This window comes from Mastigoproctus giganteus, chromosome 5, assembly GCF_048544385.1.
Source record: "Mastigoproctus giganteus isolate SK-2022 chromosome 5, ASM4854438v1, whole genome shotgun sequence".
In the NCBI taxonomy this organism is placed as follows: Eukaryota; Metazoa; Arthropoda; class Arachnida; order Uropygi; family Thelyphonidae; genus Mastigoproctus; species Mastigoproctus giganteus.
The window spans coordinates 2,897,521-2,923,306 of NC_143579.1; the positions used below are offsets into that span (position 1 = coordinate 2,897,521).

General features: G+C 38.8%; 1 protein-coding gene across 1 annotated transcript in view; it reads left to right on the forward strand.

Annotated features, from left to right (window-relative positions):
- Positions 1–25,786, forward strand: part of RPA1 (replication protein A 70) — a 358,941-nt gene that overhangs the window by 320,132 nt on the left and 13,023 nt on the right. Inside the window, exon 15 of the mRNA XM_090373886.1 lies at positions 3,947–4,054. Coding sequence (XP_090230012.1) covers positions 3,947–4,054 — 108 coding nt within the window. The remainder of the gene's footprint in view (positions 1–3,946; positions 4,055–25,786) is intronic.

Here is a 25,786-nt window from a genome sequence, read left to right on the forward strand (position 1 = left end):
AAGTCCCTTTCATTCTCTACCACTGTCAGTGTAGTACCACAGAGTTGATACGTTGCTCTGGGGTTGTTGTTTCCCATATGTAGTACTTCACATTTGTCAATGTGAAACTTCATTTGGCACCTCTCAGCATATCTGCTCAACCTTTCCAGATCCTGTTACAGTAGTATAGTGTCAGTGGTGTCCATGACAACCCTGCCAACCTTCTTTTGGTCGGCAAACTTGGAAATTATGCTTGATATACTATCATCAATATCATTTATAAATACAGAAAACAATAATGGACCCAATACTGAACCCTGAGGGACTCCACTAATAACATTAGTCCACGATGAGCAGTGTCCATTGATTACCATCTCTGTCTTCTCCCCCCTGAACCACCCCTTTATCCATAGCAGCAATTTTCCTCCAATGCCACACTGCTCCAATTTGTGCAGCAGTCTTCCATGTGCAACAGTATCAAAAGCCTTTCTAAGATCCAAGTATATAATATCAAAGTTATTCCCTGCATCCAGTTCTTTTGTGACTGCATCATAGTATCCAATCAAATTGTCAGGCAAGACTTCCCCTTAACAAAACCATGCTGTGTCTGAGCTATAACTGAAGCCTTGTCTAGATGATCCTACAGTGCTTCTTTAACCAGTGCCTCCATTAATTTTCAGGCGTCTCCGTGGCCAGGTGGGAAGGAGCAGCAGTGCGTAGTACGCGCTTCTTGATTAGACCGGGGTTCGAGCCCATCACCACCAAATACGGAGGATGCGGGAAGGTCAGGGAATGACCACCACATATCCCGGAGCAATATGGCCTTAGTTGCTAATGCTCCTAAAAACCAAATAACAAACAAACAAACAAACCATTAATCTTCCAGGAACAGAAGTTAAACTAACAGGTCTATAATTACTTGTGTCGCCCTTTGATCCTCCTTTGTGAATTGGGGTCACATTTGCAAATCTCCAGTCCATGGGTACCTCCCCGGAGTCCAAGGAAGCTCTCATAATTATGGCTAAGGGTTTGCTTACTTCCTTTGCTGCCTCCTTTATTATAACTGGATAGATCCCATCCACCCCAGGTGCCTTTCTTGTATTTATCTTCAACAATTTCTCCTCCACTTTACTCTCAGTTATTACAAGATTCTCTAGCTTTCTGCCAGAGTTGAATACACCTCTGGCATTCCCCTTCCTGAATAACTCCTCATGTGTGAATGTTGATGCAAAATATTCATTCAGTTTGTTAGCTGGCTGCCTGAGCAGGATCATCAACAGTTGACCCATCGATATCAAGTGGACCAATCTGATTCATCCCCTTCCTTCTAGAGTTTACATAAGTAAAGAACTCTTTGCTGTTTTTCTTTGCATCCCTTGCCAAAGATTTCTTGTAATCTGCCTTCGCCTGCCTAACCTCCTTTGTAACTTGGTTACAGATCAACTTGTATCTATCATAGGCTTCTGTGTCACGTGTTAATTTGTATGTATCCCATGCATTTTTCTTCTCTGCCATATGTCTCATTAGTTCATCTGACATCCACTTAGGCCTAAACCGTGAACAATATTTCTTAGTTGGTATGTAAAGCCTAGTAGCTTCCAAGATAAGTTCTTTGAATGCTTCCCATTTTGAATTTGCTGTTGGTAACGTCATCAGTTGGTCCCACTGTATAGAATTTAAATACTGTCTCAGTCCATCGTAGTCGCCTTTACGAAAGCAATAACCCTTCCCTTTACCCCTCTTTGAGTAAATCTCACTTCAGCACACTGTGATCACTGCCTAGTGGTTCATTTACCTGCAGATTCTTAATGCATGAAGAATCACTACTGATAATCAAATCAAGAGTATTACTCCCTCTAGTTGCCTCCTGAACATGCTGATGTAGAAAACAATCATCCAATAAATCCACAAAAGCCTTGCTAGTGTGTGAGTGACCAGCCCCCAAATTCCAGTCAATATCTGGGAAATTAAAATCCCCCATTATAAGACTCTGTGATTTACTGGCCCACTCTATTTTCCCGTACAGTTTCTTATTATATTCATCAGAGTCATTAGGCCTATAGCACACTCCTACTCTCAATTTTGATCTCCCAATGCTTATGTCACACCAAACTGACTCGACACTGCACTGTCCAGCAATGTCGACTGGCTTCACTTCCTTGGATTTTATGTATTTCTTTACTAATAGCATAACCCCTCCTCCCTTCCTATCCTTTCTGTAGACATTGTACTCCCCAAATTCCAGTTTTGCATTCCTTATATCTGTGTGGCACCACGTCTCTGAAATCCCCACAATATCTGCCTTTAATGTTTTGAGCAATACCTCAAATTCATCAAATTTATTTACTAAACTCCTAGCATTGATGTACATGCAAGTATACATGCACCTGTTCTTTTTCTTAGCTACCCTAACACAACCTATGTGTTTATTTGTATCCCAATGATTCCCAGCAGTCTCTGAAATATCCTGCATCTTATTTTCCAGGCTACGGCTCATTCCAATAGAAGCAGTGCAAGAATTACTTTCACCTCTGCCAGTGGCTACTGTTAATCTATTAGTCCTTGTATCCCCCCAATCCCCCTTTGCAAGTGAAACTTCTTGAATATCCACAAGCAGTTTCTTAAATGCTGCTAAGTAACGAGAGAGTGGAAGAAGAAAACTAGATCTTAATTTCCAAAAATTGAAAACTTTAATCTTTCAAAAATCCAGTCCTGTCTTATTTGCAAAAAATAATGCGACTGACATGTATATTTTCAGCAACACTTAGATTTGTAGATGATATCACACATCTTTGTGGATAATTCCGACTTCTAATCTTCCTTAGTGTGAGCATATCAAAAAATTAATTTCTCTGTATTGGAAAAAAAAAAAAAAAAAAATAGCATTACCTTTTTATTTCAGTGTTGCTTTTGTTTTTTAATGCTCCAGACTTTCCGACTGACTTTTCTGTGGAAATTCAATTCAATTTCAACAGGTATTTTTTCCCCTTACCTTTGGTCTACAGGCAGTACTAAAGTAGTAAAAAAAAAAAACACTTAAATGTGTATGTTACATTTCAGGCATATTACCAAATAATAATAATCCATAATTTATAAGAAAAAAAAAAAAAAAAAAAAAACCATGAGCAACAAGTTTACTTCATATTTCTATTCAAGAAGGCATCTGGAAATGCTCCTATGAGTTTAAAGTCTTGACAAGTCACTGTGATAAATGATGTGCAGCATGAACTCCTTTGACATATAAATGCAAAATTAAATGGAAATTTATCAACTTAAAGGGGCATATTGCTCTGAAAGGTTCTTAATATATATTTTTCTATCAGTTTTTAGTACTTTTATCACTTTTAATATTTATCTGTATATATATTTTTATTTCTGTTTTTAATTATCTTTTATATATATTGTATTTTATTTTACTTTATTTTAAGTGTGTTTTTAATAAAGTTTTATACTTTTGCATTTCATCAGTAGTGATAAGAATTGTTTCAGTATGCTTATTCCTGTTGCATAAGGCCATTTTGCTAATAATTTTCTACAATTTAATTTCTTCAGTAATTTGAATTTTGAATGGGTATGAAGATGGATTGAGGTGGTTCTTTCATGAATCATCATGAATTTGCCCAACCATGCCCAGGTCATGGTTTGAACAGCTTTATCACTGGGAGCAGAATACAGATTTCTAGATTTTCTAGATCAAATTTCAATCTAGAAGCTCTTTGACTATCAACAGTTGCTCATTAAATAGATCCAAAACAGCCACTTTACAATATACAGTCCAGGATTCCATTTTCAATAATTATAGAAAAGGTATTTCGTGTGTGTTGGTGAGGGGGACCTATAAAAAAAAAAAAATATATTTGTGAAAAAATGGAAAAAATATTATTATAACCAAATAAAATCCCTCTGAGAATTTTGGAATTTCCCATATTTATTCTGTTTTAATTTTCTGCTCTACATCGTTTTTCAGATTAGTCTGGCTGACATATCAGAAAACCAGTGGGTAACTTGTTTCAAAGAATCAGCAGAAACAGTCTTAGGGATATCTTCTGATGAATTAGGAAATTTGAAAGAAACAGTAAGATTTAAATGTTTAAGTTTGAAATATAAAAAGTGCTTTGTGCACCATGTTTAAATTTATTCTGACACTAACACACAGTACAGCTTTTTTAATGTACAGAACAATGCTCATTACAGTGAATACCCAGATTTACTTCCCCATATTGATGCACATCTGGCTGCGATTAGCAAGTTTGTTCTATTATGTAACTTTCTATTTGTCTGTTTTCTGTAAAGTTTCTTGCAGTATTGCTTTCTGATAAACTTCAGTGGATTGTGCAAAGTAATAATAGTTAAAACAAGTGAGCATACATGTGCTCAATATTTTCTTACGTTGTATTAGTATTTAAGAATAAACAAGGAGTTACCTTTTATTCCATCAGAAGGAGCTCTTCTTGATCAACTCTCCTTTTTTTTGAAAGTTGATCAAGAAGAGTTCCTTCCAATGGAATAAAAGGTAACTCCTTGTTTATTCTTAAATAAAAAAGTAATAATACAGAAATTGTGTTGGTCTGCATTTGTTTCCAGGAGTTAAAAAGCATTGTGCTTTCAGTTGTGCTTACTCTGTTCATATCTTTCTAGTGAAATAAGTGTACCCTCACAAAGTGAATGTTCTTACAGTCCTTTCACATAGCCAAATCCATGCCGCACCACTCCACTTGAAGTGCATAGAAAATGATGGGCCTATCCAGGTGGTCCAAAGTGAGTGGACCACCTGAATCAGCCATTGTTTCCCGTTACAATTTAAGGGGCATGAAGTGGATGTAATTTGGCTTTGTGAAAGGAGTGCTTTCACTGGAACACTGGCTGACTGGTGTTACTCACTGTGGACCACCTGGAGGGTCCATTGTTTCCTAAACACCATTGTGTGTTGCGTGGAGTTGACCAGTTTAAAGGGCTGTAAAACCATTGCTTCCTGTCATAACATACATCCACTTCTGTAGTATGGAGTGAATGTAAGTTGACTGTATGAAAAGGCTGTTGGACTTAAATATGTGTATCAGTTGCATAAAATTGTGGAAGAACAAAATATCTCAGTATCAGATAGGATAGTATTATAATTATATTATGGGTCATTGTATATGATATTCAGTATTATTGGCTGAAACATGGCTTCAGAAGGAATACTGTAATTAATGGAATGGAAAATATAGGAAATGAGAGTCGTTTGTCTGTACAGGTGAACCTCCCCCCCCCCTGCTTTACGCTGATAATTCGTTCCGGAAAAACAGAGCACTAAGTAAATCCGCGCTAAGCAAGCACCGTATTCCCATAAGGTAACATATGTATTTGTGAGTTGCGGTTGGTGCCATAGGATATTTCCTAATCAATAATAAACGGTAGTGAAAAGATACACAAATGTCGGTCAAAATATTTAATATTCAAATATTGAACATATAAAATATTCTGCATTACATACGTATATAATTATGTGGTAACTACTTACGTATCAAAATTCCAGTTAAAATCATGAATTTAATTTGATCTAAATTGATTTTAATTGATTTAATTTAATTGATGAATTTAATCATAAAATGTGTCAATTTTGGGTTGACTTTGGCCCTCTTCCAAATAAACTAAAAGGGTTATTAATTTTAAATCCCCCCGCAGCGTTACCACCCAACAATAAAGTCACACGATCCTTCGCCGCCTTTAAACCTGGCATGGTTTTTTTTTTTTTTTTCTTCTTCTTTCAATATGAAACTTCTTTTAGACATTTGTTTCCACAAAAGTCCTGCTTCATCTATGTTATAAACTTGTTGAGAAGTATAACACACAATACCCCTCTTCAATAATTTTAACAAGTTCTTTTTTGAAAGTTTCGGTTCCTTGATCTGCACTTGCGGCTTCTCCCTAGATTTTAAATCTATTCAACCAGCCCTTACCAGTTTTAAATGGTTCCACATTTTTTTTGTTTTAGGTGCGGTTTCTTCAGATCATCATATTGGCTAATCTGTCTCTCTTTTATAATATTTAACTTAACTGAATTCTGCATTGGATATTATCTTCAATAAAATTAGTTAAAGTCTTTCCATTTCAATCCTAATAGTCGGCCTAGCCCTAGTTGCTTGCAGTGGAATAGCTATATTTCCCGCTGCTAAAATTAATTCTTTATTTTTTTATAATTGTTCTTACGGTTAAACTTGCAAGTCCTAAATTATGGCACAAATCCGCTTGTCATTGACCGGAATCGATTCTCTTCAAAACGTCTAATTAATTTTCAAATTCAGTCTTTTTTCTTACATTTATAGTCTTCATACTGCATCAGACATTGTTGCTTTTTCATTCTTATCGGCCATTATTAACTCTTCGAAAATGTAACTGCATTGGTTGCATTAATTATGATACAATGTTCGAGTAAACTGTCCGTTACGCACGATGTCTAATACTGTACTGAGTGATGATTAGTCTTTGGATAAATTCATATAATGCAAATATTACAAGAAATATACTCGATAATTTTTTAAAATGTTGATCTGGGGACTACGTAACAAGTCACTGTACTGCATTAAATTAGCGTGCAAGAAAATTTCACCGAGCGTGGGAAAATTTCTCATTTCAGCATGGGAAACGTTTTAATGCTGTTTTGCTATTCATTTTCAAGCTATCGACTCCATCAAATGAAACGATTTCGTTAAATGTGCCAAAAATGCAATCTGTAAAAGAGCGTTATAGTGATTTGTGACAACGTTATAGTCAGATGCGGGTTACACTATAAGAACAGCGTTATAGCGAATCAGCGTAAAGCGAACCGCATTATAACGGTGGCCTGCTGTAATGGAATTTTTTTTTCAATATTTGAAAAATGCTGTCTTCATTTTGTGAAAGGCCCACTGGAATATCACAGACAGTAATTGCCTGATGTGACAAGAGATTCTTTCTTGAACATAAAATTTAGTGGACCAAAAACTATGTTCCAGTAAAGTTGGTGGACTAATCCACACCAATAATTAAATAAGTTCAAGTAGTTAATAATGGTAGCTTTAGCAGCAGAAGAATGATTGTGATTCAGCCCTAATTTAAAGATATATTTACAAATGAAGGATGATGTTTCCTGGGATTAGCTCTGACATTTTGTAAAATGAACCTTAATAGGGTTGGATATATATATATATTTTTTTTTTCTTTTTTTAAGCTTCAGCTACTCAGCCATTTTCCAGGAAAAACAGAAGTGGCTTGTTCTGGACTTAAATGCTTGACTAAGTAACATATTTCATTCATATACAGGCAGTTCTCACTTTACGAGTTCCCAGGATTACGAGTTTTTTTTTTTTTTTCAAAGTATCAAGTATCAACAAAATCGAAAATATGAACATTAATTGCAAAAAATAAATGTTAAACATTCATAAACACGCTTCACCATAAGTTGACAACGTATGGTGAAACGTGTTTCCCATTTCAAACCACTTGCGTAGCTATACAATACAGTGTACCCAGCTTTATGATATTAATCCATAAAGATTCCAGAGACCCCCATTGTATCATGAAAATATCATAATGTGAACCTAATAACATATTGTTTTTTTTGGTAATTCGTTCCACGACCTCAGAAGTTGAAATTTTCGCTATATAACTCTCTAAAAGGTCGTTTTTATAGTCCAAATTGTATTAGTTACCAATTCAAATCACTACAATGCACTACACTTTCATCATTATCATATGTTCTGTAAGCAAAGTGCAGCCATTATCAACCCACTGCAGGATGGAAGCCTCCTCAACAATTCATGCTGAGGGAAATGGACCATAATCTGCCATGCCGGTACAGTGCGAGTTTGCAGATTGACCGTATTCAGCAGTCAGGCGCTTGAACCCCGGTTTACTCAAAGAGCATGTGCTAGTGCACTCTCGCTCCTGACCACTCGGCTATGGAGCCCTGTTATAAGAACCAATTTTGAATGCCATTGTGATATTTTTCTAAAGCACATTTCTGGAGGTCACAACCATAAAACAATAAAAAAAATTTGTACTTTCCAGTTTATTCAGCTTTTCTGTCACTGCAAGCAATTATAAACAGATAGTAAACTCCGTGTTATTGCATTTGCGAAAATACCGATAGCTGAAATTGTGTGGTTTTTAATCGTGTTAGTTGCAATTTGCGCATTCCGTTAAAAAATGCTTATGCATGCTATTGAAATTTATAAAGAAAATATAAGATTATCTTGAAAACTTTTCTTTGTTGCAAAAAAGTGAAACTACATTAAAATTGGAACTTTTAAAAAAAATTTTGAATTGGTACTTATTTTTGTTAATGAATAGGCCCTCTGATGAGCTGCTGTACATTGCAAAATAAAAATTAGAGCAATTCAGGATAATAGTTATGTTCTCCATAATGTGTGATCATTTCATTGTATTTGTGTAGTACAAAGCTAATTAACACTATCTTTCAGTAAGTTACCAAAAAAATACAACAATTTCAGAAGAGATACACACGAATATTTTCTGAAAAAGATAATATTGTTTACCTTTGCCCAACTCAATGCCAGGCTCATTCTTGTGCATCAGGCAACACAGTGGCAATCTACAAGGCACAATGCACTGGTCCCACAGGAGCTAGTTATTGTCGGTGACTCAATTGTCAGGAAAGCAGGAAATATATTGTGCAAAAAAGGATAAGTTGGAATAGGACCAGGGTATATCTGCCAGGGGCAGAAGTTGGCACTAATGACATTAAGAGTACAAGCTCTGCAGACTTACTTAACAAGTACAGATCGATGTTGAAAAAAAAAAGTTTCGAGTTAGGATTAAATTTGAAAATTGTCTGCAATTCTGTCCAGACATGATAGGAAGGAGTATATGATTAGCATTAGTAGAGGCATATAATGCAAGAAAGCAAGCTTATGCAGCATCAGCCAAAAAAAAAAAAAAAAAAAAACCCACTCCCATTTCACCACTCCGTTCATTCGAAATACCTGTCCAGCTGAGCCTTAAATTTATTTAGGCTATTAACTTCCACAAAAAGGGATGGAAGTCTGTTCCACCAACCAGCTGGCTAAAGGCAAACTTCTGCACATCTATCCTACATCTGTCTTTACCTCAATTTGAATTTATGCCTTCTCAGGTGATTATTCTGAGCAAGGGGAAGAATCTCATCGGCATTGAGCATGCTCAAACCATTCAAGGCTTTATACAACTCTATCAGATCACCTTGCCAGTGCCTAGTCTCCAGACACTGTAATTTGCAAAACTTAAGCCTTTCTTCGTAAGAGCAACCCTTTGTTCCATTCATTAATCTTGTTGCCCTTCTCTGTACTCATTCCAGCAGCTCTACACCTTCTTGAAATGAGACCTCCAAACCTGTATACAGTACTCAAGGTGTCGCCTAACCATTGCCTTATACAAGGGATAATCATCTCCTTATCTAGAAAGATTCCTGTAGAAAAATTCCTGTATATCATTGACAAGACACCATTAACTACTCTTGCAGCCTGTCTGCACTGCTCAAAAAATTTCATATCTGCCTACACCATTACCCCCAGGTCCTTTTCATTCTCTACCACTGTAAATGTAGTACCACAGAGTTGATATGCTCTGGGGTTCCTGTTTCCCATATGTAGTACTTTACATTTGTCAATGTTAAACTTCATTTGCCACCTCTAAATCCATCTGCTCAACCTTTCCACATCCTGTTGCAGCAGCATAGCGTTACTAGTGTCCTTAACAACCGGCGTTTGAGAACGAGGGTAGCCTGTGTGGACGTGCATATTTAACGCTCCTGGAACAGAGAAGTTTTTTTATTTATTTTCTGTTTTATTAGCTTAAATTGGCATATTAACTTATTTTCTAGAGTAGTTTTATATTCTTATTTACGATACTTAGATTAAAGTAACTTAGATAGAGATTTTGTAGGTATTACTTAGTATCGGAAAGGGTATCAAATCCACGTGTTTACCGTTCGTAATAGCCGCCATTGCTGCGCAATACAAAATATCTCGAAATAGATAGCATAAGCATAATATAGCATAGTATAGTACATAATATTGTCAATTAATCAGATATTAATCTTGTTGAACTTCATTGTCAATTAAATTGTACTTTTAACTATACATATAATGACTTGGGTTACGTAACATAAATAATTAGTAAAAAATAAATAATTAATACGGAAGTTATATAAAGGGATTTCGTAGATACACTCGATACTGAAACATAAATATAGAGTTATAACTGTGTTGAGATATAAGTTTAGGTTAATTTTGTACTAAAATTGAAATTTTATTGAAATTAAATCGAAATCATGACTCTGACCAGAGCAACAAAGCAAAAGGCTCAAGCTAATGGGAGTGCTGTGGCTCAGGGGAGAACGGAGGGGGCAGTTGCCCTCTGAATCACAGCCTATTAAAATGCACTAATTGCTTGATGTTTGTGGATCAGTCAGGTACGGGACATGATACTGAAATTGGGGATGTCTTTGTGTGTGCGCGCGCGATGCAAGGAGTGTAAGGAAATCAGGCGACAACTCAGCATTGTTATGGGCTTATATGAGAGCTTGAAGGACAGGGTGGATGCCCTCGAAGCATTAAAAGTGAGGGCCCATCAAGCTCTCAACTGCCCACACCAATGCCAGAGCTTGAACTTGGTCATTGCGCAACACAGCGGCAGCCCCCAAGGCAGAATGCGCTGGTCCCAAAGGAACTAGTAGTTGTTGGTGACTCTATTGTCAGCGAAACGGGAAACATGCTTTGCAAAAATGATAGGTCGAACAGGACCAGGGTATGTCTGCCAGGGTCAAAGGGTGATGATATTGTAGAGCAGATATCATCTTTTAAGGGCACAAAAGGTGATATAGTTGTACACGTTGGCACTAATGATATTAAGAGTAGGAGACCGGCGGAATTACTTAACAAGTACAGGTCACTGCTGAAAACAGCCGTGAATTAGGGTTGAATTTGAAAGTGTCTGCAATTCTGCCCAGACACGATAGGAGGGAGTATATGATGAGGGCCCTGTCGATCAATTCGGCCCTGGAAGGATTGTGCAAGGCTCAAGGGGGGTAGAATTTTTTTCAGCCTGGTCTGTACTTGTTAACAGGAGAGACTGCTTCTACAGGGATGGGATACACTTAAATAGAAAGGCTGCAAGAATGTTTGCTGATGCTATCTAGGCAGTGTTAGGTGGGTCGGAAAACTGCTAGATTGGGGGGATACAAGGACTAATAGATTAACAGTAGCCACTGGCAGAGGTGAAAGTGACTCTTGCACTGCTTCTATTGGAATGAGCTGCAGCCTGGTAAATAAGATGCAGGATATTTCAGAGACTGCTGGGAATCATTGGGGTACAAATAAACACAGGTTGTGTTAGGGTAGCTAAGAAAAAGAACAGGTGCATGTATACTTGCGTGTACACCAATGCTAGGAGTTTAGTAAATAAATTTGATGAATTTGAGGTATTGCTCAAAACATCAAAGGCAGATATTGTGGGGATTTCATAGACGTGGTGTCACACAGATATAAGGAATGCAGTACTTGAAGGAAGTGAAGCCAGTCGACATGGCTGGACAGTGCAGTGTCAAGTCGGTTTGGTGTGACATAAGCATTGGGAGATCAAAATTGAGAGTAGGAGTGTGCTATTCGCCTAATGACTCTGATGAGTATAATAAGAAACTGTACGGGGAAATAGAGTGGGCCAGTAAATCACAGAGTCTTATAATGGGGGATTTTAATTTCCATATTGACTGGAATTTGGGGGCTGGTCACTCACACACAAGCAAGGCTTTTGTGGATTTATTGGATGATTGTTTTCTACATCAGCATGTTCGGGAGGCAACTAGAGAGAGAGTAATACTCTTGATTTGATTATCAGTAGTGATTCTTCATGCATTAAGAATCTGCAGGTAAATGAACCACTAGGTGGCAGTGATCACAGTGTGCTGAAGTGGGATTTACTCAAAGAGGTAACTACCATTAGGGGTAAAGGGAAGGGTTATTGCTTTCGTAAAGGCGACTACGATGGACTGAGACAGTATTTAAATTCTATACAGTGGGACCAACTGATGATGTTACCAACAGCAAATTCAAAATGGGAAGCATTCAAAGAACTTATCTTGGAAGCTACTAGGCTTTACATACCAACTAAGAAATATTGTTCAAAGTTTAGGCCTAAGTGGATGTCAGATGAACTGAGACATATGGCAGAGAAGAAAAATGCATGGGATACATAAAAATTAACACGTGACACAGAAGCCTATGATAGATACAAGATGATCTGTAACCAAGTTACAAAGGAGGTTAGGCAGGCGAAGGCAGATTACGAGAAATCTTTGGCAAGGGATGCAAAGAAAAACAGCAAAGAGTTTTACTTTTGTAAACTCTAGAAGGAAGGGGATGAATCAGATTGGTCCACTTGATATCGATGGGTCAACTGTTGATGATATTGCTCAGGTAGCTAACAAACTGAATGAATATTTTGCATCTACATTCACACATGAGGAGTTAGGTAGCGAGAGGAATGCCAGAGGTGTATTCAACTCTGGCAGTAAGCTAGAGAATCTTGTAATAACTGAGAGTAAAGTGGAGGAGAAATTGTTGAAGATAAATAGAAGAAAGGCACCTGGGGTTGATGGGATCTATCCAGTTATGAGAGCTTCCTTGGACTCAGGGGAAGTACCCATGGACTGGAGATGTGCAAATGTAACCCCAATTCACAAATGAGGATCAAAGGGCGACACAAATAATTATGGACCTGTTAGTTTAACTTCTGTTCCTGGAAAATTAATGGAGGCACTGGTTAAAGAAGCACTGCAGGATCATCTAGATAAGACTTCAGTCATAGCTCAGACACAGCATGGTTTTGTTAAGGGGAAGTCTTGCCTTACCAATTAGATTGGATACTATGATGCAGTCACAAAAGAACTGGATGCAGGGAATAACTTTGATATTATATACTTGGATCTTAGAAAGGCTTTTGATACTGTTGCACATGGAAGACTGCTGCAGAAATTGGAGCAGTTTGGCATTGGAGGCAAATTGCTGCTGTGGATAAAGGGGTGGTTGAGGGGGAGAAGACAGAGAGTGGTAATCAATGGACACTGCTCATCGTGGACTAATGTTATTAGTGGAGTCCCTCAGGGTTCAGTATTGGGTCCATTATTGTTTTCTGTATTTATAAATGATATCGATGATGGTATATCAAGCTTAGTGTCCAAGTTTGCAGACGATACGAAAGTTGGCAGGGTTGTCCAGTACACTACTGACACTATGCTACTGCAACAGGATCTGGAAAGGTTGAGCAGATGGGCTGAGAGGTGGCAGTGAAGTTTAACATTGACAAATGTAAAGTACTACATATGGGAAACAGCAACCCCAGAGCAACATATCAACTCTGTGGTACTACACTGACAGTGGTAGAGAATGAAAGTGACCTGGGGATGGTTGTGCAGGCAGATATGAAATTTTCTGAGCAGTGCAGACGGGCTGCAAGAGTAGCTCATGGTGTATTGTCGATGATATATAGGAATTTTTCTAGCAGGGATAAGGAGGTGATTATTCCATTGTATAAGGCAATGGTCAGACCACACCTAGAGTACTGTATACAGGTCTGGAGGCCTCATTTCAGGAAGGATGTAGAGATGCTGGAACGAGTACAGAGAAGGGCAACAAGATTAGTGAATGGAACAAAGGGGTGCTCTTAAGAAGAAAGGCTTAAGTTTTACAAATTACAGTGTCTGGAGACTAGGCACCGGCGAGGTGATCGGATAGAGGTGTATAAAGCCTTGAATGGTTTGAGCATGCACAATGCTCATGGGATTCACGTTGTAGAGCGAATATCATCTTTTAAGGGCACAAAAGGTGATATAGTTGTACACGTTGGCACTAATAATATTAAGAGTAGGAGACCGGCAGAATTACTTAACAAGTACAGGTCACTGTTGAACAAAAGCCGAGAATTAGGGTTGAATTTGAAAGTGTCTGCAATTCTGCCCAGACACGATAGGAGGGAGTATATGATGAGAGCCTTGTCGATCAATTCGGCCCTGGAAAGATTGTGCAAAGCTCAAGGGGTAGAATTTTTTTCAGCCTGGACTGTACTTGTTAACAGGAGAGATTGCTTCTACAGGGATGGGATACACTTAAATAGAAAGGGTGCAAGAATATTTGCTGATGCTATTGAGGCAGTGTTAGGTGGGTCGGAAAACTGCTAGCTTGGGGGGAGACAAAGACCAATAGATTGACAGTAGCCACTGGCAGAGGTGAAAGAGATTCTTGCACTGCTTCTATTAGAATGAGCAGAAGCCTGAAAAACAAGATGCATGGTATTTCAGAGACTGCTGGGAGCCATTGCGGTACAAGTAAACACATGGGTTGTGTTAGGGTAGCTAAGAATAGAAACAGGTGCAGGTATACTTGCGTGTACACCAATGCTAGGAGTTTAGTAAATAAATTTGATGAATTTGAGGTATTGCTCAAAACATCAAAGGCAGATATTGTTGGGATATCAGAGACGTGGTGTCACACAGATATAAGGGAGGCAGAACTGCAATTTGGGGAGTACAACATCTACAGAAAGGATAGACAGGATAGGAAGGGGGGAGGGGTTATGCTATTAGTTAAGAAACACATAAAAACCAAGGAAGTGAAGCCAGTCGACATCGCTGGACAGTGCAGTGTGGAGTCAGTTTGGTGTGACATAAACATTGGGAGATCAAAATTGAGAGTAGGAGTGTGCTATAGGCCTAATGACTCTGATGAGTATAATAAGGAACTGTACAGGAAAATAGAGTGGGCCAGTAAATCAGAGAGCCTTATAATGGGAGATTTTAATTTCCCAGATATTGACTGGAATTTGGGGGCTGGTTACTCACACACTAGCAGGGCTTTTGTGGATTTATTGGATGATTGTTTTCTACATCAGCATGTTCGGGAGGCAACTAGAGGGAGTAATACTCTTGATTTGATTATCAGCAGTGATTCTTCATGCATTAAGAATCTGCAGATAAATGAACCACTAGGTGGCAGTGATCACAGTGTGCTGAAGTGGGATTTACTCAAAGAGGTAACTACCATTAGGGATAAAGTGGAGGGTTATTGCTTCCGTAGAGGCGACTACGATGGACTGAGACAGTATTTAAATTCTATACAGTGGGACCAACTGATGATGTTACCAACAGCAAATTCAAAATGGGAAGCATTCAAAGAACTTATCTTGGAAGCTACTAGGCTTTACATACCAACTAAGAAATATTGTTCAAGGTTTAGGCTAAAATGGATGTCAGATGAACTAATGAGGCATATGGCAGAGAAGAAAAAAGAATGGGATACATACAAATTAACACATGACACAGAAGCCTATGATAGATACAAGTTGATATGCAACCAAGTTACAAAGGAGGTTAGGCAGGCGAAGGCAGATTACGAGAAATCCTTGGCAAGGGATGCAAAGAAAAACAGCAAAGAATTCTTTACTTATGTAAACTCTAGAAGGAAGGGGATAAATCAGATTGGTCCACTTGATATTGATGGGTCAAGTGTTGATGATCCTGCTCAGGTAGCCAACAAACTAAATGAATATTTTGCATCGACATTCACACATGAGGAGTTATTCAGCGAGGGGAATGCCAGAGGTGTATTCAACACTAGCAGTAAGCTACAGAATCTTGAAATAACTAGGAGTAAAGTGGAGGAGAAACTGTTGAAGATAAACACAAGAAAGGCACCCGGTGTGGATGGGATCTATCCAGTTATATTAAAGGAGGCAGCAAAGGAAGTAAGCAAACCCTTAGCCATAATTATGAGAGGTTCCTTGGACTCAGGGGAGGTACCCATAGACTGGAAATGTGCAAATGTGACCCCAATTCACAAAGGAGGATCAAAGGCTGACACAAGTAATTATAGACCTGTGAGCTTAACTTCTGTTCCAGGAAAATTAATGGAGGCACTGGTTAAAGAAGCACTGCAGGATCATTTAGACAAGACTTCAGTTATAGCTCAGACACAGCATGGTTTTGTTAAGGTGAAGTCTTGCCCGACCAACTTGATTGGATACTATGATGCAGTCACAAAAGAACTGGATGCAGGGAATAACTTTGATATTATATACTTCGATCTTAGAAAGGCTTTTGATACTGTTGCACATGGAAGACTGCTACACAAATTGGAGCAGTGTGACATTGGAGGCAAATTGCTGCTATGCATAAAGGGGTGGTTGAGGGGGAGAAGACAGAGTGGTAATCAATGGACACTGCTCATCGTGGACTGATGTTATTAGTGGAGTCCCTCAGGGCTCAGTGTTGGGTCCATTATTGTTTTCTGTATTTATAAATGATATTGATGATGGTATATCCGGCTTAATGTCCAAGTTTGCAGACGATACAAAGGTTGGCAGGGTTGTCAAGGACACTACGGACACTATGCTGCTGCAACAGGATCTGGAAAGGTTGAGCAGATGGGCTGAGAGGTGGCAAATGAAGTTTAACATTGACAAATGTAAAGTACTACACATGGGAAACAGCAACCCCAGAGCAACGTATCAACTCTGTGGTACTACACTGACAGTGGTAGAGAATGAAAGGGACTTCGGGGTGGTTGTGCAGGCAGATATGAAGTTCTCTGAGCAGTGCAGATGGGCTGCAATAGTAGCTCATGGTGTATTGTCAATGATATACAGGAATTTTTCCAGCAGGGATAAGGAGGTGATTGTTCCATTGTATAAGGCGATGGTCAGGCCACACCTAGAGTACTGTATACAGGTCTGGAGGCCTCATTTCAAGAAGGATGTAGAGCTGCTGGAACGAGTACAGAGAAGGGCAACAAGATTAGTGAATGGAACAAAGGGGTGCTCTTACGAAGAAAGGCTTAAGTTTTGCAAATTACGGTGTCTGGAGACTAGGCACCAGCGAGGTGATCTGATAGAGGTGTATAAAGCCTTGAATGGTTTAAGCATGCTCAATGCTGATGGGATTCTTCCTCTAGCTCAGAAAAATCACCTGAGAGGGCATAAATTCAAATTGAGAAAAGACAGATGTAGGATAGACGTGCGGAAATTTGCCTTTAGCCAGCGGGTGGTTGGTTGGTGGAACAGACTTCCATCCCTTGTGGTGGAGGTTGATAGCCTAAATAAGTTTAAGGCTCAGCTGGACAGGTATTTCGAACGAACAGAGGGGTGAAGTGGAAGGGGTTATTTTTTAATTATTTATTTATTTTTTTATTTTTTGGCTGATGCTGCATAAGCTTGCTTTCTGGCATCAAATGCCTCTACTAATGCTTATGCCAACCCTGCCAATCTTTGTATCGTCTGCAAACTTGGACATTAAGCTTGATATACCATCATCAATATCATTTATAAATACAGAAAACAACAATGGACCCAACACTTAACCCTGAGGGACTCCACTAATAACATTAATCCACGATGAGCAAGTGTACATTGATTACCACTCTGTCTTCTCCCCCTTAACCATCCCTTTATCCATAGCAGCAATTTGCCTCCAATGCCACACTGCTCCAATTTGTGCAGCAGTCTTCTATGTGCAACAGTTTCAAAAGCCTTTCTAAGATCCAAATATATAATATCAGAGATATTCCCTGCATCCAGTTCTTTTGTGACTGCATCATAGTATCCAATCAAATTGGTCAGGCAAGACTTTCCCTTAACAAAACCATGCTGTGTCCAAGCTATAACTGAAGTCTTGTCTAGATGATCCTGCAGTGCTTCTTTAACCAGTGCCTCCATTAATTTTCCTGGAACAGAAGTTAAACTCACTGGTCAGTAATTACTTGTGTCAGCTTTTGATCCTCCTTTGTGAATTGGGGTCACATTTGCACATCTCCAGTCTATGGGTACCTCCCCTGCGTCCAAAGAAGCTCTCATAATTATGGCTAATTAGCATTAGCATTAGCATTAGTAGAGGCATATGATGCAAGAAAGCAAGCTTATTCAGCATCAGCCAAAAAAAAAAAAAAAAAAAAAAAAAACAACCACTACTCCCATTTCACCCCTCAATTCGTTCGAAATACCTGTCCAGCTGAGCCTTAAATTTGTTTAGGCTATCAACTTCAACAACAAGCGATGGAAGTCTATTCCACAAACCAACTGCCCGCTGGCTAAAGGCGAATTTCTGCACATCTGTCTGAGATCCGTCCTTCCTCAATTTGAATTTATGCCCTCTCAGGTGATTATTCTGAGCAAGAGGAAGAATCCCATCGGCATTGAGCATGCTCAAGCCATTCAAAGCCTTGTACACCTCTATCAGATCACCTCGGCGATGCCTAGTCTCCAGGCTCTGTAATTTGCAAAACTTAAGCCTTTCTTCGTAAGAGCAACCCTTTGTTCCCTTCACTAATCTTGTTGCCCTTCTCTGTACTCGTTCCAGCAGCTGTACATCCTTCTTGAAATGAGGCCTCCAGACCTGTATACAGTACTCAAGGTGTGGCCTGACCAATGCCTTATACAAGGGAATAATCATATCCCTGTCCCTGCTAGAAAAATTCCTGTATATCATTGACAAGACACCATGAGCTACTCTTGCAGCTCGTCTGCACTGCTCAGAGAACTTCATATCTGCCTGCACAATTACCCCCAGGTCCTTTTCATTCTCTACCACTGTCAGTGTAGTACCACAGAGTTGATACGTTGATCTGGGGTTACTGTTTCCCATATGTAGTACTTTACATTTGTCAATGTTAAACTTCATTTGCCACCTCTCAGCCCATCTGCTCAACCTTTCCAGATCCTGTTGCAGCAGCATAGTATCAGTAGTGTCCTTAACAACCCTGCCAACCTTTGTATCATCTGCAAACTTGGACATTAAGCCTGATACACCATCATCAATATCATTTATAAATACAGAAAACAACAATGGACCCAACACTGAACCCTGAGGAACTCCACTAATAACATTAGTCCACGTTGAGCAGTGTCCATTGATTACCACTCTCTGTCTTCTGCCACTCAACCATCCCTTTATCCATAGCAGCAATTTGCCTCGAATGCCACACTTCTCCAATTTGTGCAGCAGTCTTCCATGCGCAACAGTATCAAAAGCCTTTCTAAGATCCAAATATATAATATCAAAGTTATTCCCTGCATCCAGTTCTTTTGTGACTACATCATAGTATCCAATCAAATTGGTCAGACAAGACCTGCCCTTAACAAACCCATGCTGTGTCTGAGCTATAACTGAATTCTTGTCCAAATGATCCTGCAGTGCTTCCTTTAACCAGTGCCTCCATTAATTTTCCTGGAACCGAAGTTAAACTAACAGGTCTATAATTACTTGTGTCAGCCTTTGATCCTCCTTTGTGAATTGGGGTTACATTTGCACATCTCCAGTCCATGGGTACCTCCCCTGAGTCCAAAGAAGCTCTCATAATTATGGCTAGGGGTTTGCTTACTTCCTTTACTGCCTCCTTTAATATAACTGGATAGATCCCATCCACCCCGGGTGCCTTTTTTATGTTTATCCTCAACAATTTCTCCTCCACTTTCCTCTCAGTTATTAGAAAATCATCTAGCTCACTGCCAATGTTTACTTCACCTACGACATTCCCCTTCCTGAATAACTCCTCATGTGTGAATGTAGATGCAAAATACTCGTTTAGATTGTTAGCCACCTGAGCTGGATCCTCAACTGTTGAACCATCAACATCCAGTGGACCAATCTGATTCATCCCTTTCCTTCTTGAGTTTAAATAGGTAAAGAACTCTTTTCTGTTTTTCTTTGCATCCTTTGCCAAGGATTTCTCATAATCTGCCTTTGCCTGCCTAATCTCCTTTGTGACTTGGTTACAGACCAACTTATATCTATCATTGGCTTCCACGTCACCCATTAATTTGTATGTATCCCATGCATTTTTCTTCTCTGCCATATGTCTCATTAGTTCATCTGACAACCATTTAGGCCTGAACCTTGAACAATATTTCTTGGTTGGTATGTAAAGCCTGGTAGCTTCCAAGATTAGTTCCTTGAATGCTTCCCATTTTGAATTTGCTGTTGGTAACATCATCAGTTGGTCCCACTGTATAGAATTTAAATACTGTCTCAGACCATCATAGTCGCCTTTACGAAAGCAAAAACCCTTCCCTTTACCTCTGATGGTAGTTACCTCCTTGAGTAAATCCCACTTCAGCACACTGTTATCACTGCCACCCAGTGGTTCATTTATCTGCAGATTCCTAATGCATGAAGAATCACTACTGATAATCAGATCAAGAGTATTACTTCCTCTAGTTGCCTCCTGAACATGCTGGTGTAGAAAACAATCATCCAATAAATCCACAAAAGCCTTGCTAGTGTGTGAGTGACCAACCCACAAATTCCAGTCAATATCTGGGAAATTAAAATCCCCCATTATAAGACTCTGTGATTTCTGGCCCATTCTATTTCCCTGTACAGTATCTTATTATACTCATCAGAGTCATTAGGCCTATAGCACACTCCTACTCTCAATTTTGATTTACCTATGCTTATGTCACACCAAACTGACTCAACACTGCACTGTCCAGCGATGTCAACTGGCTTCACTTCCTTGGATTTTATGTGTTTTTTAACTAATAGCATAACCCCTCCTCCCTTCCTATCCTTTCTGTAGACGTTGTACTCCCCAAATTCCAGTTCTGCATTCCTTATATCTGTGTGACACCACGTCTCTGATATCCCAACAATATCTGCCTTTGATGTTTTGAGTAATACCTCAAATTCATCAAATTTATTTACTAAACTCCTAGCATTAGTGTACACGCAAGTATACATGCACCTGTTTCTATTCTTAGCTACCCTAACACAACCCATGTGTTTACTTGTACCGCAATGACTTCCAGCAGTCTCTGAAATATCCTGCATCTTGTTTTTCAGGCTTCTGCTCATTCCAATAGAAGCAGTGCAAGAATCTCTTTCACCTCTGCCAGTGGCTACTGTTAATCCATTAGTCTTTGTCTCCCCCCAAGCTAGCAGTTTTCCGACCCACCTAACACTGCCTCGATAGCATCAGCAAATATTCTTGCACCCTTTCTATTTAAGTGTATCCCATCCCTGTAGAAGCAATCTCTCCTGTTAACAAGTACAGTCCAGGCTGAAAAAAATTCTACCCCTTCAGCCTTGCACAATCTTTCCAGGGCCGAATTGATCGACAAGGCTCTCATCATATACTCCCTCCTATCGTGTCTGGGCAGAATTGCAGACACTTTCAAATTCAACCGCAGACACTTTCAAATTCAATTGCAGACACTTTCAAATTCAAATTAATGGTTTGCTTACTTCCTTTGCTGCCTCCTTTAATATAACTGGATAGATTCAGTCCACCCTGGGTGCCTTTTTTATGTTTATCTTCAACAATTTTGCCTCCACTTTCCTCTCAGTTATTACAAAATCATCTAGCTCATTGCCAGAGTTTACTACACTTCTGGCATTCCCTTTCCTGAATAACTCCTGATGTGTGAATGTAGATGCAAAATACTCATTTAGTTTTTAGCCACCTGAGCAGAATCCTCAACTGTTGAACCATCAATATCCAGTGGACCAATCTGATTCATCCCTTTCCTTCTAGAGTTTACAAAGGTAATGAACTCTTCTGTTTTTCTTTGCATCCTTTGCCAAGTATTTCTCATAATCTGCCTTTGCCTGCCTAATCTCCTTTGGGACTTGGTTATGGACCAGCTTATATCTATCATAGGCTTCCATGTCACCCATTAATTTTTATGTATCCCATGCATTTTTCTTCTCTGCCATATGTCTCATTAATTCATCTGACATCCAATGTAAAGCCTAGTAGCTTCCAAGATAAGTTCTTTGAATGCTTCCCATTTTGAATATGCTTTTGGTAACATCATCTGGTCCTACTGTATAGAATTTAAATACTGCCTCAGACCATTGTAGTCGCCTTTATGAAAGCAAAAACCCTTCCCTTTACCCCTGATGGCAGTTACCTCTTTGAGTAAATCCCACTTCATCACACTGTGATCACTGCCACCTAGTGGTTCCTTTATCTGCAGATTCTTAATGCATGAAGGATCACTACTGATAATCAGATCAAGAGTATTACTCCCTCTAGTTGCCTCCCAAACATGCTGATGTAGAAAACAATCATCCAATAAATCCACAAAAGCCTTGCTAGTGTGTGTGAGTGAACAACCTACAAATTCCAGTCCATATCTGGGAAATTAAAATCCCTCATTATAAGACTCTCCGATTTACTAGCCCGCTCTATTTCCCCTATATAGTTTCTTATTATACTCATCAGAGTCATTAGGCCTATAACACACTACTCTGAATTTTGATCTCTCAATGCTTATGTCACACCAAACTGACTCGACACTGCACTGTCCAGCGACTGGCTTCACTTCCTTGGATTTTGTGTTTCTTAACTAATAGCATAACTCCTCCTCCCTTACTATCCTGTGTATCCTTTCTGTACACTTTGTACTCCCCAAATTCCAGTTCTGCAGTCCTTATATCTGTGTGACACCATGTCTCTGATATCCCAACAATATCTGCCTTTGATATTTTGAGCAATACCTCAAATTCATCAAATTTATTTACCGAACTCCTAGCATTGGTGTACGCAAGTATATATGTACCTGTTCCTATTCTTAGCTACCCTAACACAGCCCATGTATTTACTTGTTCCACTATGACTCCCAGCAGTCCTAGAAATATCCATTACTTTGCTTTTCAGGCTGCTGCTCATTCTAATAGAAGCAGTGTAAGAATCACTTTTGCCTCTGCCTGTGACCACTGTCAACCTTTCAGTCTGTGTATCCCCCAAGCTAGTTTTCCGATCCACCTGACACTGCCTTGATATCATCAGCAAATATTCTTGCCTCCTTTCTATTTAAGTGTACCCCATTCCTGTAGAAGCAGTCTCTTCTGTCAACAAGCACAGACCAGGCTGAAAAAAATTCTACCCCTTGAGCTTGCACAATCTCTCCAGGGCTGTATTGATCGACAAGGCTCTCATCACATACTCCCTCCTATCGTGTCTGGGCAGAATTGCAGACACTTTCACATTCAGCCCTAACGGTTTTTTTTTTTTTTTTTTTTTTCCAGCATTGACCTGTACTTGTTGAGTAAATCTGCAGATCTCTTACTCTTAATGTCATTAGTTTCAATGTGTACAACAACATCACCTTTTGTGCCCTTAAAAGATGATATACTGTAAGTGAACATGGAAGTTTGAAAATAGCCAATTATCACAAGGCATACTTGCCATTTTAACAGTTCCTCATAGCAATGCTGAGTATATTGAAACCAGGTGAGAGAAACAAACTGAGTTCAGATCTTGTCTTTCTAATGAAGGTTTGGAAATACTCTTGACAGCCAAGTTTAGACAGTAGGTCCATTGTTATGATTAAAAATTTAACTCAACATTTTTGAAGAGGGCAAAGTCTATACCATCATTTCTTTGAGGCAATCAAAATAAGTTGATTTTCAGAAAATTCAAACAAAAATAGTTCAAGACAGAAAAACCTTGGGTAAGCTAATGTTTGAAAGCGTACTGTACCGGTAAACAACCCTGTGTCCGTATTTTAAAATGAAATTTGTATATTGTTTGTGAAATTTAATTTCTAGTACGTAAATGTATTTTACAAATATCGTCTATTTTTTATTTATTTATTTTTTTTTTTTTTCCCTTTTTGTTTTACTTGTCATGGTTTCCTCATACCCAGCCTTTTCAGAGTCACAAGTTGGAAGCTGTGTATTTGGAGCATCATCCCATCATGTGGGATCATGCCTTAACTAAAAGAAAACTCTGACCATTGTTTTTTGTGCTGTGCTGTGATTAGCTTATATTCACATGCTGTCCCCACTTGTTTCACCATTTCTGGTAAAAATGGTCAAGTTCTCTCTCTCTCAAGTTTCCAAATTAAACTGATGTGTATAGAAAGAAACTGATATGTATAGAAAAAAAAAGAATATACTGATAGGACATCGGTAATCTGTAATTACCGATGTCCTATCCACATATATGTAGGGACTATAATAAATGGTACATTAGCAAGACCACAGTGTTTGACAAAGTTAGAGAAACTTCCCTCGGATATCAGATTGGACAGTTTTGAGTCTGCAGTGACTTCACGTGTAAGACAAGGTACACTGTGAATTCGGAAGAGATTTGTAGTGTGGGAGATAGCTCTTCATTGAAAAGTATAGGACCATGTTAAAAAAAATGTTACAATCAGTGCAAAGGGTACATTTGAACACAAGAGGTGTGAGTTTACTTGCCAATCTTATTGAAAGAGCTTTACAGGTTCTTCAGTAATTACAAGGAATGTATCAGAGAAGTGAATAATAAGAAAAAGAAGTTTAAACTGTTGATTTAATAATATTAGGAGTATTGTCAATGAAATAGATGAATTTGAACTACTGGTTAAGTCTACAGATACCAACATAATGAACCGAGACTCATAGTTATCATGTGATTTGTAGTACAAATTGCATGATAGATATGAGTATGGGAAGTGTTTAAGTAACTTGATTGGGCAAGTAAGTTATATCAGCATATCCTGGAGAGGACAAGGGTCTGAAATATTCTCGATATGGTATCTAGTGATCCAAATAATATTACAAATGTGGAGGGTACTGCAGGTTCCATTAGCGGGAAGTGGCTATAGTTCCGTAAAATGGGTAAGGGCAAGCATTTGTGATTTCAACAAAAGTAGATTACTGTGGACTGAGGATGGTTCTTCAACTCAGTCATTTTGGATGAATTATATTATAAAAATTAAGCAGATGGGCTGAGAGGTGGCAACTGAAGTTTAACATTGACAAATACAAAGTACTGCATATGGGTAGCAGTAACCCCAGAGTAATATATCAATTGTGTAGTACTACACTCAGGTTAGTGGAGAATGGAAAATACCTGTGAGTAATTGTGCAGTCAGGTATAAAGTTTTCTGAGCATTGGAGACAGTATGCTAGAGTAGCTCATGGTGTCTTGTCAATGATATACAGGAAATTGTCTAGCAGAGATAAGGAGGTGATTATCCTCTTATATAAGTCAGTGGTCAGGCAACACATTGAGTACCATATACAGGTCTGGAGGCCTCATTTTAGGAAGGATGTAGAGCTACTGGAACAAGTACAGAGAAGGGCAACAAGATTAGTCAATGGAACAAAGGGTTGCCCTTACGAAGGAAGGCTTAATTTCTGAAAATTGCAGTGTTTGGAGACTAGGCACCTGCAAGGTGATCTGATTGAGGTGTATAAGGTCCTGAATAGTTTGAGTAAGCTCAATGCTGATGAGATTCTTCCACATGAGGGGACATAAATTCAAATTGAGGAAAGACAGTTGTAGAATAGAATAGAGAAATTTGCCTTTAGTCAGTAGGTTTATGAAATTGGTGATTGTTTGCTAGAACAAACTTCCATCTCTTGCTGTGGAAGCTGTCAGCTTAAATAAATTCAAGGCAGAACTAGACAGATATTTGGAGTGAATGAATGGGTGAAGTGGGAAGGGTTTTTTTTTTTTTTTTTTGCTGATGCTGCATAAGCTTGCTTTCTTGCATCATATGCCTCTATATTTCCAAATGAGGCATATGCTAATACAAAAGGGAAAGTATAAGTAAATTCTGGTGTACTTTGAAGAGGTTTGTCCTTGTGATCAAGATATTCATCATCAAACTGTGTAGTCCATTCTTTTGGTTAGGGAGATGCCACACAAGGAGGATGCCAAGATTAGTGAATGGGATTAAGCATTGATGGAATAGGGAGCATGCAACAATTACTCAGCGATGAGCAGATCAGATTCGTATAGTGAGTTAATTTTTAACAAGACCACAGATAGATTAGGCAGGCAAAGTCTGAGTATGGTTGAGCAATCAT